The 12,243-nt window shown below is 38.4% G+C and overlaps 1 protein-coding gene across 1 annotated transcript; it reads left to right on the forward strand.

The window, feature by feature from the left end:
- The first annotated feature begins 10,225 nt into the window (after nucleotides 1–10,225).
- On the forward strand, nucleotides 10,226–11,704 carry LOC113330837. The gene is made up of 2 exons (XM_026577644.1): nucleotides 10,226–11,212; nucleotides 11,294–11,704. The coding sequence occupies exons 1-2, from the start codon at nucleotides 10,226–10,228 to the stop codon at nucleotides 11,702–11,704; spliced, it is 1,398 nt and encodes a 465-aa protein (XP_026433429.1).
- Nucleotides 11,705–12,243: the final 539 nt, after the last annotated feature.

Here is a 12,243-nt window from a genome sequence, read left to right on the forward strand (position 1 = left end):
TCTACACCTTCTTCCCTACCCACTTGTGTCACTCAAGCTAAGAAGCATCCAAAATGGGGTCCTGCTCTTGTCACTGAATATACTGCACTACAAACAACATGTACATGGTCCTTAGTTGACCCTGATCCATCTCATAATTTGGTAGGTTGTAAATGGGTATTTAAAATCAAGTATAACCCTGATGGTAGCATAGAAAGGCACAAAGCAAGACTTGTCGCCAAAGGTTTTCATCAACAAGCTGGTCTTGATTATGATGAGACCTTCGGCCCTGTGGCTAAGCCAACTACAATCAGACTCCTTCTTTCTTTGGCTGTAAAATTTGGATGGAAAATCAGTCAACTTGATGTGAGTAATGCATTCCTTCATGGTGATTTACAAGAGGAGGTTTACATGACTCAAACACCAGGATTTGTTGATCCTGAGCATCCCAATAAGGTCTGTAAACTTAACAACTATCTCTATGGTTTGAAGCAGGCTCTCAGGGCCTGGTATGAGAAATTAATGAATGTTCTTCTCTCCTACAAGTTTGTTGCATCTACTGCAGATACTTCTCTTTTTGTTCAGAAAATTGGGTCCAGAATTACCATGATTCTTGTTTATGTGGATGATATTCTCATCACAGGTAATTCCTCTTCATATTGCTCTGAACTTATTTCTCTACTTCAGACCCACTTTCCCCTCAAAGACTTGGGAGATTTACACTATTTTTTGGGCTTGGAAGTCAAGAGATATACATCCAGTATATTTATTTCTCAGACCAAATATGCTTTGGACTTGCTCAACAAACATGATATGCTAGGTGCTAAGCCATGTTCTTCCCCAGTTTGTGTTGGTACCAAACTTTCTGCTACTGATGGAGTCCCACTTTCTGATCCAACTCCTTATAGATATTTAATTGGAGCATTACAGTATTTGACATGGACTAGGCCTGAAATCTGTTATGTTGTCAATCAAGTGTGTCAGTTCATGCAGTCTCCTACATCTGATCACTTGACAGCTGCGAAGAGAATTTTGAGATACATTAAGTCTACTGTGGATTATGGAATTCTATTCAACAAAGGATTGCTAGCTGTTCATGGTTTTAGTGATGCAGACTGGGCAGGTTCACCTGATACAAGAAGAAGTACAGGAGGCTATTGTATCTTTTTTGGTGTTAATCCTATTTCTTGGTCCAGCAAGAGACAAGCTACTGTGGCTAGATCAAGCACTGAGGCTGAATATAGATCTTTAGATAATTCTGCTGCTGAGGTTGCTTGGGTTTGTCAGCTACTCAAGGATCTTCACATTTTTCTGCAACTTAATCCCACCTTACAATGTGATAATCTTAGTGCTATTTCTCTGTCCTCCAATCCTGTTTTTCACAGTAGGATGAAACATTTAGCTGTTGATTTTCACTTTGTTAGAGAACTTGTGCACTCTAAGCACTTGCAGGTTCACTACATCTCCACTCTGGATCAAGTTGCAGACATCTTCACTAAGGGCTTATCCAGTCCTAGATTTCAGTTTCTCAGAGACAAGTTGCAAGTTCATCCTTCTGGTAACCTCAACTTGAGGGGGGCTAATAGACCAGTTTTCTAACTAACTGTCAGGTGTTACAGCTGTATGTGTAACTGTCATGTATACAGCCTGTACCACTCTTCTTCTTACACCTGTCCTTTTTCTACTGGCTCTCTTGTTGACTATTTTGTCTTGCTGGTCTGTTCTTGTCATTTGTGTAACTTTAAATATCTGTTCTTCTCTCTTCTTTAGTTGTAATGAAAACACAGACTTCTGTCTGATTCTTTCTAGGGTTTCTATCTGTAATTTTTGTTTGAAGATTAATCTTCTTTATCAAGAACATAGTTCTATTATGCCATGCGTCAATTCCAATTGACAATCTCACACAAATCAGCAATACAAGAACACAAAGATATAACACAATAAACTCATTTCACTGCATTAAGGAAGTTTTCATAAACAAGTCCATCACATGGACAAAAACAAGCCATTCACCCTCTTAGTGAATGCCTAACTAATAAGTGCTTAAAATATATCTTCCGAGTATCAATTTCGTATGTTTTCTTAGCTATTTCTCTTGTATTTTCGTATAATACGCTTTGTTTTTATTTTGTAGGCGTTTAGGAGAAATGTTACATGAAAGGAGAGAAATAGAGACTTGTGGCGTTGTTTGGAAGTATTGGATATTGAGTGAAACGAAGCATAGGAAGGGTACTAGGCTCGAAAGCGCCACAATGAAGAAATTACTGGAGCAGACGCCATTTTCATCTCAAGGCAGCCAGCTGAATTGGAGCTGCAGTTTACTAACCGGACCTGCTACTTAGCTAAGGGCCACCTTCTTCAGGCTTATAACCTAAAACTAGGTCGAGTCCTTTGGAGACAGCATACACAAGTACAACTGCGTCAATGCGTCATTTTCTTTCTCACGAGTTTAAACTTGCTACTCCATCTTGTCCAGAGCAGTTGTACATCACTTTTCTCACCCAGCCCACCACCAGCGTGCTATGGTTCGATGGTTGTCTACAAAAGGGTTACTCGAGAAGAACAGGGAGGTTTAGCCTGAATTTTGGGTTAGGTTTGATACCATAAAGACATGGGAGATGCAAGTTCTGCCATTGATAAAGACTTGTGTGGTGACTAATTAATGAATGTTTGTGTGTTTGAGAAGGTATATCAGAATGGGTGTCTCCAATTCGAAATTGCAGGTAGAAAGAAACCTATAGAGACGTTCATCAGTTGGATTTCTCCACTGTTTGTACAACCAAGCAATGGAGCCGATGCAGTTGACTGCGATGATCAATGGAGAAGATTGAGTGCAATTCTGAGAGTATGAATGATTATAAAAGAATGGGTTTATATGAATTTATGAATGCAGGGAAGGAGCTGTGGAAAATTACAAAACCAACAGAGTTCTATCCATCTACACCCTGCAAGACGCATATCAGCTGTTTGTGAAATGGCCTGAACCACTACCTCTTCTTCAACCGAATCACTGCCAGTTTGGTATCATCAGGTTTGTCGAGTCTTGGCAATGAATGGAAGTAAAAGAGGTGCAGCACCTAACCATGAGTCTGGGTCATGTACTTCAGGGTTCAAACTACAAGGGTAATGGGTGCAATTCTGTGTAGCTCCTGGCATTGGTTCAATGGCTAAGTTCTGGGTTTATTTGGCAGCAGTTAGGACTTGATTTAGAACGTTACAAGTAGCTCGACTGGTTGGTTGATTTGGGTTGTCTTGTGACTGAAACTAGCATCGAAAAGACAGGGGCAGAGACTAAGAAGTGCACAGAGTTTGTAATAAGAACTGGCAAGAGATCTGGAGCTAAATTACCAGCGAGAAGATAACAAAGAAGGCGGTTGTTGTAGCTGATTTTTAGTTGAATGAATGGCTTAGATTTTATGAGAGTTTTCTTGGGCGAGAATACAAGATATTGAAGAAGGGAAAGTTATAAAAGCTGAAAGCTACAACCAGAAGAGGATCATCTCATACCCCATACATCAGGCGACTGTTTTCATCTCAACAGAAAGGAGCTCTCTGCTCCTCTCCAATCCATTACCACCTGCATCTCCATCTGCATATCATATACCACCTGCATAACCTTTATCACCATCAGTCCACTCATATACAACATCACTTCACCACATGCACCCATCTCCATCATATACCACCTGCATCTCCACCACAGCCATCATTCATTCATACCACCACCAACAGTAGCAGCTGGAGTTCGGTTCAGTTCCATCCTCCATCACCAGCACCTTTGTACATCAGCACCAGTCCATCTTGCACATCCATCTCCACAGCATCAAGGTAGCAGACCTGCAGGCAACTATATCAACAACTGTTATATCTACACCACCAACTTCCGATCTCCAACTACCACCAGGCCGCAGTTTACATGAAAGCCGTTGTTCCATCGACTGCAGTCCACCACTCCATCGCAGCTGTTTGGTTTTGTATTCCTGTTTTATTTGCTGCTTTGTTTACTATGAACTCCAGTAGCTAATTGCATCTTGATTAGGGATGACTTCAACGTCCGAACATGAATTCATATTGATATTTAAAAAGCCTGTTTCTTGCAATTTATTTCGTTATTGTTCATTCTCTACGGTGCTAACAGTGGTTATGAGTTATTTGTGAATCGTTTAAGTTGCAAATTAAATTGGTTTATGGATGATTCTATTGCTAATTCGAGAATTCTTCGACCCGTAATTGTCTAGATATTCAGAGTACAAGTAGCGCTATATGAATATCGATGATGGGATTTTGTTAAATATTCGTATGTATTGAGTGACACTAGTAGATGAATCGAGCTTTTGTGTTTGTCACTAGGAATAGCCTATCTCACGGAACTCAATGCACTTGTTTAAGTCACTCCTAGAGAGCGTACTTCTAGGAAACTTGATGAGTAGAATCTGGTAGTCGAGCGCTTCCGTGTCCGGTGAGTTTATGAGATTGCGGGATATTTGAGCGTACTAAATATTATAGGGTTATTAGTAATTGGTGATTGCAGAAACATAGCTATGTCAATAAGATTCATGTTTCGTGACTGAGAAAGAGTCCTTGATCATTCACATCCTCAGCATTTGCATTTATTTGTTTTGCATTATTTTCATTCAGAAATTTGAATTGACAACTTTAGCTCAACTCTCCCTTAGGAACGCACCTGCTTGTCATTGTACTACTAGTTAGTGTAAGAGAAGTAAGGAATTTATTTTTGCGAGTTCGACACCTCGTCAGAATTGGCGTCGTTGCCGGGGAACAATTGGTAGTTTGAGTTGTTATTTAATTTTCCGTTTTTGTATATAGTTTTTGTTTTTTAGCTTTTACTAATTTATCTTTTTAGAATCTTATTTTTCAGGTACAATAAATCACTATTTTGCGTGCGCACAATTGGCAACAAGAAGTAAGTCTCTAAACGAGTTGTGAGCATAAAATTTTTCGTGATGTATCCTTTCAGAAACAACATATATGGTTCAAAAGACCATGCATATTATGGTAATAATTCTGATTTTCAGTCTTACTCTTACAGTAACTTCCAACCATATGTGGGATATAATCAAAACCAATCTTTTGGATATGATGACTATTCGAAAAGACCTTGTGATTATTCTCATACATGAACAACCTTTTGGTGGTTATGTAAGTCGAAAGTCACAAGGATGGGGGGATAGTTATACTTCTCATACGTTCCAATCTAGTTTCTTGCAGATGCCTAGTGAATTCAAGGATGTGCGACGTATATGGATCCAGATTAACTCAACTCCCAACGTACCGAGTTTTGTACCAAGTGAAACATATGATAGTGTATTTAGACCTGTTCCGGGTCGTACTTATGATCTTTCACCCATTCAAAAGGGAAGAAACGTGATCTAAAGAACCTATTATGAGTAGTAGCGGAAAACGTGTTAACATAAAGAAACTCTTTAGAAAATATGAGCAGTTGGAAGAAGAGGGAGTAGCGGAAGAGACTCTTCAAGCAAATTTCTAGGGCCATACATGATGAGGTTAACCGCCGTGTGGATAATGGAGAAGAGCCCCAAGAAGAAGATTCCGAGGATGATGAACCTTTGGAAAATATTGATAATGACGGTGCTACTAGCTTAACTCATGATTTTAATAATCATTCTCCTATTCAAAAGGAAGAAGTTGAGTCTAGAAACACTATAGTCATTGATGGTAAGACTTATATTGTGTATGAGAGCGATGGTGATTATGACTTCTTTGTGCATCCTACTCCAAATTCAGAGATAGTCGATACTTTGAATGAGAAGTCAACTTGTGATGAAGAACGTAAGGATTACGATAATTTGCTTATGGAAGATTCTGATTTATTTTCCGATGACGAAGAATTGAGTGAGAATGGAAGTGTCAAGCAGTACCAAGGATTCCGAAATACAAGAGGTTTTGCAAGGTTTTTCTAACCCTTTATGTGAATCTCTATCTAATGATGATCCTCCCAAACTAGAAGTAATTTCTCAAAGAGTTGCTAGTCCATCTTTTAGGAAAATACCTCATTTGGGGTTGGAATTGTGTGCTTCCAAAATATTATCTGATTTTCTTGCTTCCAAGTATCCACCATATGTGTTTGACTCTAACACCATGCAGGTTTTCCAAGAGGAACGAATATAAGTGCCTTCCACTTATGTTTTGTATACACTTCCGAGTGTAGAAAAGACTAAGTGTGGGGGTGACTCTCGTGGGATGATAATTTCACTTTTCCCACAATATGCTGACATTCTTGTGAAGCTTTTGCTATATATGCAGATTGTTTTGTGGGTGGATCCTCAAATTTTCAGATTGTTGATATATGGGGAGTCTATTTTGAATGTTTCTCGTATGCGTCAATCAGGTGCACAATTCCAATTCTTACTTCCTTGTCTTTTTCAAGTATTCCTCTTATTCTTTTTGCAATGGTTTGAAAAATTGAGGACAATGTTTGATTTAAGTGTGGGGGTAGGGTATAATAAGAACAGAAGTTGACGTATACAAAAACTCCAACTTGTAGAGATTTTTGAATAATTTAGAATAAACACTAGCCTTTCTAAGTAGATGAAATTTTTTCTTGACGATGAGGTATATATTGGCTGAGTTGAGATTAAATGCCAACTAAATAGCTTGTTTAGTGTTTATCCTCTATTGTTCAGAAATAGCTATGATTTGGAGTATCAGTTTATGTAATTTGTATATAATTTGTAGAATTTGATGCCATTAGTTAAAAAAATAAAAAAAAATAAAAAAAATAAAAAAATAGAAAAAAAAATGCATGATAAACTTCAAAATCTAGAAACTTGTGCCTTCAGGATGACACTAAATAATATAAGTGGATGGAACCATCTTGGCTGCAGGGGTTGAGGAACCCATTAACTAAAAAAACAGAGCTCAGGTGTTTGAAATTATATGATAGTTGTTACCATATCTCGGAATCGTCACCGTATTATTTTTGCAAACTTTTTGTTCTCTAAGTGATTTGGTGGGTCACTAACATCGAATTGTTATTATTGCTAGGATGAAATAGAGTGATTGAGTTACTAAAAAAAGACCAGATCAATTAGACCAATCGGAGTATATATATAAAATAAATAAATAAATAAATAACACTTGGATAACAATATGTGTGTGTTCTCCCTGTCTCTGTCGCCTAAAAAAGCGTGGAACGCAGGATCCACGGGAATTACCATTTAATCTGCTGACAAGAAGCATGCGCTTGGATCCAAAAGATCTAATCATGTCGTCAAGTTGAAAAAGAAAAAAAATATTATTATTGTTTTGTTAATAAATCGACCACTAGTTCCGTTGTATATGCCAGCTGAGTTGATCTAGAATTAAGATTGTCGACCACTGGTTCTCGTGTATATGCCAGCTGAGTTGATAATAGAATTCAGACCAGTATCTCAATCCATTAGGATTCATATGTTCATCTTGGCAGTGACCTTCAGACAGATATGGGAAACACCATTCACTTTAGTCAACATCGTAACCATCTATCTCTATATCCATCTTCTTAATCTATTCATATGTGATTGTGGTTAGTTAGATTCCGAGTATTGTGGTTTGTTCGACTTTCTGAGTAGAGCTTTGTTTACTTATATATGGATTGGATTTGCATCTGGGTACTTCCTCCTATAGTCATTTTGGATTCGTTCATAGATTCTTTACAGGTAGTTGGAATTTGGAGTAAAAGGTTTTGTAGGTACACCTCTTGTAAACCTTCACGAGACTATAACTCGTCCACTAGGGGTACCTAGGGGCTTAAAGGCTTGTTACATTCGCTAAAAGTAACCGTAGCCTCGACGACACAGAGTTGTTGTATTTTAGTTTTGTTTTGTTTGCTCTAGCAAAGAATAAGTGTGGGGGAATTTGATAAGTGCTTAAAATACATCTTTCGAGTATCAATTTCGTATGTTTTTCTTAGCTATTTCTCTTGTATTTTTGTATATTACGCTTTGTTTTTATTTTGTAGGCGTTTTGGAGAAATGTTACATGAAAGGAGAGAAATACAGACTTGTGGCGTTGTTTGGAAGCGTTGGATATTGAGTGATACGATGCGTGGGAAGGGTACTAGGCTCGAAAGCGCCGCAATGAAGAAATTACTGGAGCAGACGCCATTTTCATCTCAAGGCAGCCAACTGAATTGCAGTTGCAGGTTACTAACCGGACCTGCTACTTAGCTAAGGGACACCTTCTTCAGGCTTATAACCTAAAACTAGGTCGAGTCCTTTGGAGACAGCATACACAAATACAACTGCGACAATGCGTCATTTTCTTTCTCACGAGTTTAAGCTTGCTACTCCATCTTGTCCAGAGCAGCTACATCACTTTTCTCACCCATCCCACCACCAGCGTGCCATGGTTCGATGGTTGTCTACAAAAGGGTTACTCGAGAGAACAGGGAGGTTTAGCCTGAATTTTGGGTTAGGTTTGATACCAGAAAGACATGGGAGATACAAGTTCTTCCATTGATAAAGACTTGTGTGGTGACTGATTAATAAATGTTTGTGTGTTTGAGAAGGTGTATCAGAATGGGTGTCTCCGATTCGAAATTGCAGGTAGAAAGAAACCGATTAGAGGTGCTAGGATCATTAACAAGTGCTTCACTCATCATGACGCATCCTAAGATGTTTAGGATGATCAAAACCTACGTGAAAGAAAGATGAAAACTCAAAGAATATTTGGGAGAAAAACCAGAGCTTCTCTTTTCTAAAAACCAAAATCCAATTAACTGTCGCTACCCACAGATTCCCAATACGAGTAGAAGTAGAATTATGAATAATAGAATTATTAAAACCCTAAATAGAAAACCTTCGAATAGCCCTGGAAGAAACTGACACCCTTGGTTCTGCAATACCAATAATATCAGGTTTGAATTCCTTAACTAACTCACGTAATTTACATTGTGCTTCATCACGCACAATCCCATTTATGTTCCAAAAGAGAACTCTTATTGGGAAACTGTGTTGGTAGTGTTTAACTTAACTCTCTGTGCTACCCTTGTAGCATCCACCTTTTGTACCCCATCACCAGTTTTAACTTTAGCACCAGTATTAGATTTAGGTTCATTCAAATTCCTTGAGTTCCTTGAAACCCCAGAAGCTGGAGAATGACGCGCCATGATAACAGGCTTCCTAGCTGTCCACCTGCCAGTAACACTATCAAAAAAAGGAGTTAACCCTTCCTGCAAGTCAGATTGCACCCCAACATTATTTTTCACTGTGTTATTCTCTGTCAAACCCAGTTCATTATTCAAAACATCAAAATTTGATGAAACAATACTTTCACGAATATAGAGTGAATCGGTTAAAGGAGTGTCGGATGAAATAACATCAGTCTTATTAACTAATGAATTCCTCCTCTCCCTTGCTTCAGAATTCATAGTTAACTTAGAACTAGGCATACCCTCCGTAGCACTAGAAACTAAAACTACATGCCTTTTGCGCTTTGTCTAGTTCTTGCCAATTCGATATAGGCAGAGCAAAAAATAGCTTCAGACTTAGCTAATTCATCCTGCAACTGTTTTGCTACAACCACTTGAACACTCCCCGATTCAACCTCGCCTTCCTCTAATATGGCTGATTCAGAATTAACGTTTGCATGCTGGCCATGCACAACAACAATCCCATTCCCATTAGGAAGATTATTAACAACTTCAGAGACAGCCAGAGATACACCATGCTGGCTATGCACATTATTAATCTGGTTAATTTCAGGGAATTAGCAACTTTGAATAACTTTTAGGAAAGAGAATGTCTGTTTTTTTCTCTTTTTGGCGATTTTGGAAAACCAAATTTTTTCACGTTTAGGGTTTCAAGATTTACGTATTTGGATTATCAGAATCAATACGTTGATACATGATGATTTATTCTTTAATTAACATTCCTAGTAGCTCAAATCAGAACCATGCTAAAACAGTTTCTTTTGCTGAAAAAGTTAGGGAACGTAAAACCCTAAATCCAACTTCAGTAGATATTTCCTTGTTACCAAACCCTACTCTTGTTGAGGGTGAGCCATCTCTTGTCATTCCTAATGATTATTATCAGGAAGGGTGCAAGCCTTTTCAATATAGCTTCATAGCTAGGCTGGATGCTACAGGTTTAAAGTTTGTTGAGGTTCAAAAAATCCTTGAAAATCAATGGAAACTTAAGAATAGGTGTAAGATTCTTCACGGATTTCAATCATCTTTTGGTGATTTGGAATGAGTGATGAAACTCAAACAACAAGGTTAAAGACCATGACATATGCGGATCAAGTGAGGGGAAAACAACAGCTCCCAACAACCATGATTGATATTAATGCTCTTCCAAAACCCACGGTGAAAGAAGGAAAACCAGCTGTGGTTCTTCCGGATTCATTCTATTATGAAGGTTGTGATATTTGGAAATATAGCCTTATAGGTCGTCTTGATCTAAAAGGTATAAACTTTCAAGAGGTTAAAAATCATTTTGAACAGAAATGGAAATTAGGGCAAGAGTTATTACAATTTGTCCCTATGAGCAGGGGTTTCTTCATTATCAAGCTAAGATCTCAAGAAGCAAAAGATAAGATTATGAAAGTAGAAGCTTGGTTTTTTGGCCATCAGAAGTTAAACCTAATAGAATGGTTTCCAGGTTTTGATGCTGAGAAGCAACGCTCTTCTCATGCTTCGGTATGGGTTACTTTTCCTGGACTTTCAATGGAGTTTTGGACTGAAAAAACGCTGTTAACAATGGCAAAGTCTCTGGGTACTCCTATAATTGTTGATAAACGTACTTTAGCTCATGAATATGGTCACTTTGCTGCAGTTTTGGTGGATATTGACTTCGCAGAGCCTGCTACTGATGCTATCCATGTTTCTGGTGGTGGTGTGGATTTCCTGCAGCCTGTTGAAATTCAAAAGGTTCCGAAATTCTGTTCTAAGTGCAAGATAATTGGTCATACAGATCAGGAATGTAGAAAACAAGCTAAAAACAATGTGGATAACCAAGTTCCGACGCAACAGATTGTAGCTGTCCAACAACGATCTAGTTCTGAGGTCCAACAAGGTACAGAATGGAAGGTGGCGCAGCGTAAGAAAAAGGGTAAGAAGGCTTCAAAGCAACAGTCTTCTAATGAAACAACAGATATTAATATAACTGGAGATGTTGATGTGGAGTATGCTGCTAAGCTAGAGAAGGCTCAACAGTTGGAGGTTGCAATGGCTAAGTCCCAAGCTGAACTTGATGCTGTTTATGTTGAATTGGCAAGAACTAAACAAACTCATGCATCAAATTCAGTTTTAGTTAATGATGGTTCAGTGGGTGAAATTGAGTCATCAACTAAGACAGGTGCGGTAGTAAATAAGATTCCTAAACCTGTTAGGACTGGTTCAACTCCAACTCCTCTTAGTGACCAACTGATGGCTGGTGAGTACTTGTTGAAGAGAAATAAGTTTGATGCTCTAAACCCAGTGAATGAGATGCCTGAAAGTGAGGCTGATGCAAAATTTAGGGCTGAACAAGAGCTTAAACGTAATCGCATGCAAATCATGCAGCGACGTATTAATAATTCTACGGGTAGGGTTTCCCAAACTCACACGGTTTCCCAAACTGATGAAGCTTCCCTAACTGAGAACGATTCTTTGTTAGGAAATTGTGTAGGAAAAGGAAGTTGTTTGACAAAAGGAAACACGTTGAGTTTATACTCTGGTGAGTCCTCTAAGATGGGTAATTTTTCCTCCAAAACTTGTTTGTAATGCGTGTTCTCTTCTGGAACATCAATGGTGTTGCTCGTGAGGCAGCCAGAGACAAACTGAAGGAGTTAATTAAAGATTTTAAGCCTGATATTTTCTGCATTGCAGAACCTAAGGTTTATTTTTCTGATAAATTTGTGCAAGGTTTACATATTTCTGGTTATATGAGAAACGTTATTCATAATTCTGTTGGGAGGTTGAAAGGGAATATTTGGATCTTTTGGTCTGAGAAGATGGTAATGCCTACTGTAATTAATTGTAGCAAACAAGCTGTTACTATAGAAGTTGATGGTGTTATGATCTCTTTCATTCACACAAGCTGTATTCAATTCACTAGAAGAAACTTATGGCAGCAACTGTCTTCTCGTGATTGTCCTTGGCTTGTCATGGGAGATTTCAACTGTGTCTTACGTAATGAGGAAAAAAGAGGAGGACGTGAGCCTAGAACTTCTGTCATCAATGATTTTGCTGATTGGATGGATGATAATGATCTCTTTGAAGCAGACTCCTTGGGATCTAAATTCACTTGGGCTAATGGTCAA

Source organism: Papaver somniferum, unplaced genomic scaffold (assembly GCF_003573695.1).
Source record: "Papaver somniferum cultivar HN1 unplaced genomic scaffold, ASM357369v1 unplaced-scaffold_119, whole genome shotgun sequence".
Lineage (NCBI taxonomy): Eukaryota > Viridiplantae > Streptophyta > Magnoliopsida > Ranunculales > Papaveraceae > Papaver > Papaver somniferum.